The sequence below is a fragment of the Neltuma alba genome, unplaced genomic scaffold, assembly GCF_004799145.2.
Source record: "Neltuma alba isolate B1F8T4 unplaced genomic scaffold, ASM479914v2 tig00001780_pilon, whole genome shotgun sequence".
NCBI classification, from domain to species: Eukaryota; Viridiplantae; Streptophyta; class Magnoliopsida; order Fabales; family Fabaceae; genus Neltuma; species Neltuma alba.
The window spans coordinates 1-2,142 of record NW_021632611.1 but is presented as its reverse complement, the minus strand read 5'-3'; the positions used below and the strand labels follow the sequence as shown (position 1 = coordinate 2,142).

Sequence of the window (2,142 nt, the reverse complement as noted above, 5' to 3'; positions counted from 1 at the left end):
ATGGACTAAGGTTCTGTTTGGATGCTCTAAAATCGTGGTTCAGAAGCATTTTTTCCGCAAAATGAAATAACCTCCTCCACATATTTATTTCGTAATCCGTAAAAGTACTTCTGAAACATCGGTTAGTTTTTATCCAAACACTCTCTCGATCATCTCCCCAAATAACAGAGAGTCGGTTGGAAAGCAGGAGCAGTGGTGCGTTTCAGCTTCAGAAGAGATCACGCCTTTCGCCCCTTCTCCGTCTATTTCATGTCCACTGATCACATCTTCTAGGGTTTAGCGATTGGTCCCAACTGCTTCACTAATATGGCCGATTCTGTCCCGTCGCCGTCCTCTTATCAGAGTCGGAATACTACGACGACGACGACAACAATAACTGATCTCAATGTAGACTCACTTGTTCACGCTGCTGCCTATCTTAACCTCCAAGATGTTTGCAATTTGGCCATGACCTGTAGATATCTCAAAAGGGCTGCCTATTCCGATTCCATCTGGCAACGTTTCTTCCGGTTCCTACTTCTCTCTTCTTCCTTTATTTTCCTTTTGTTTGGTTACGAAATTATTTATATGCACGAATTCCTGTGTGTGTATATAACTTCAGAAACGCCATCTTGCAAATCTCTTCTCAGCTGTGTTATTTTAGTGTATTATCATGGAATCACATAAGAAGCAACTGAAATGTTGATCTTCCTGATAATTTTAGTTGCAAGTGTTTTTCTTGTTTATAACGTACTTAGACTTGTGCAAATTATAGCCGTTTAGGCGTTCTACTGTTTGTTTTCTGCACATCTTATTTCCCCCATTTTCCTTCTTTCTAAACTGATTCAGTTTGTAGGGAGCATTGGCCGCAACAGCAATCTTCTAGCTCTTTACATTCATGTGGAGTGAGGGAAATGTATTTGGCGAGGCGTACGGCAGTTCAGCAGTTTAAGTTTGCTGATCCCTTTGTCGCTGACTTCTATACTGATGTTAGACCTTTCAATCATTTGCAGTTGAGTGGAAATGATATCTTTTTAACGCAGGTATTCCTATTGTGTGGTGAAATTTTTGCATTTTCTTTTTCTCATTGAATCATTTCATCTAAATTCATTTTTTGTTTCCGTCCTTCATTCCTACCCCTGGTTTGAGACCTATATGGTTAGGGCCTAGAAACTGAGTATACATTTTCCCCACAATTATCTTGACATGCATCTTGCTCATTGTTATTAACATGAATTTAAAAACAGGGTTCTATGATACAAATGATAAATATGGATCGATATCAAAGCGGAAAAGATTTTGCATCTACGTTAAGTGATCACAAAGCAAGAATTACTTGTATGAGGTAAGATTTTTTTTATGTATTATCTGGTCATTTAAATATTTGATTTCTCATTTTTATTCCAATAACCCCCCCCCAAAAAAAAAAAGGAAAGGAAAAGAAAAGAAAGAAGAGAAAAAGTCACTGATGCTAAAGAAACATTCAAAGATATCCACGACAGCACAAAGTTTGAAATAGAAGAATTTATTGTAGTGATGATAAACTGAAATTAGTATTCCTAACGGCCTGTGTGTTCATCAGCAGCCCCTTTCCTTGAGATGCCAAAAGTGAGCAGTAAATTTGGATTGAAAATCGATTTATTGTATTCAGGGTATCAATATGACAGTTAATTCAAATCTTTCCCACCTAAAAACATAGCTGCCTGAACATGGAAAAATTGGCCTGCACCTGAAATCTAATAATAAAATGCAGGTTGTTTTCCCTTAATGACATGTCCTTGTTTCGGGGTGAAACAGAAAGGGAGCAAAAAGTTTTGGTTACCTCTAGCTGTGATCACTCCATTCGTCTGTGGCGAAAGGTATATCTCTCTAACATTGTAAGAAGCCTATCTTCTATGTAGAGGTAGTTGATGCCTTAAATATCCTTGAATTACATATTTATGACATGATCCCTTGTAACTATGGAAAAACGGAGAAGATGAAAAGGTTGTTGTAATCACCTGATAGTGCTTGGTAAATATGACGGAACAGATGAAAGAGAATGTTACTCTTTCCAATGATATCATTAACTCATTTCCTATATTTTGAAGTAAAAATTACAGTTCAAACTTGTAACAAAATACGTTTAATTTGTTGGACATAACATGTTTTCTGCCGTTATTT

General features: G+C 37.1%; 1 protein-coding gene across 1 annotated transcript; it reads left to right on the top strand.

Moving 5' to 3' along the window:
- The first annotated feature begins 214 nt into the window (after positions 1 to 214).
- LOC114711397 (uncharacterized) lies at positions 215 to 1,839 on the top strand. The gene is made up of 4 exons (XM_028895791.1): positions 215 to 509; positions 836 to 1,022; positions 1,227 to 1,324; positions 1,777 to 1,839. Exons 1-4 carry the CDS (start codon positions 307 to 309, stop codon positions 1,805 to 1,807), a joined length of 519 nt encoding a protein of 172 aa, XP_028751624.1. The 5' UTR covers positions 215 to 306; the 3' UTR covers positions 1,808 to 1,839.
- The last annotated feature ends 303 nt before the right edge of the window (positions 1,840 to 2,142 follow it).

Coding starts and splice junctions, on each gene's coding strand:
- LOC114711397 (XM_028895791.1), top strand. CDS start 307: ATGGCCGATTCTGTCCCGTCGCCGTCCTCTTATCAGAGTCGGAATACT. Junction 510..835: donor ATCTGGCAACGTTTCTTCCG/GTTCCTACTTCT, acceptor TTCAGTTTGTAG/GGAGCATTGGCCGCAACAGC. Junction 1,325..1,776: donor GCAAGAATTACTTGTATGAG/GTAAGATTTTTT, acceptor GGGGTGAAACAG/AAAGGGAGCAAAAAGTTTTG.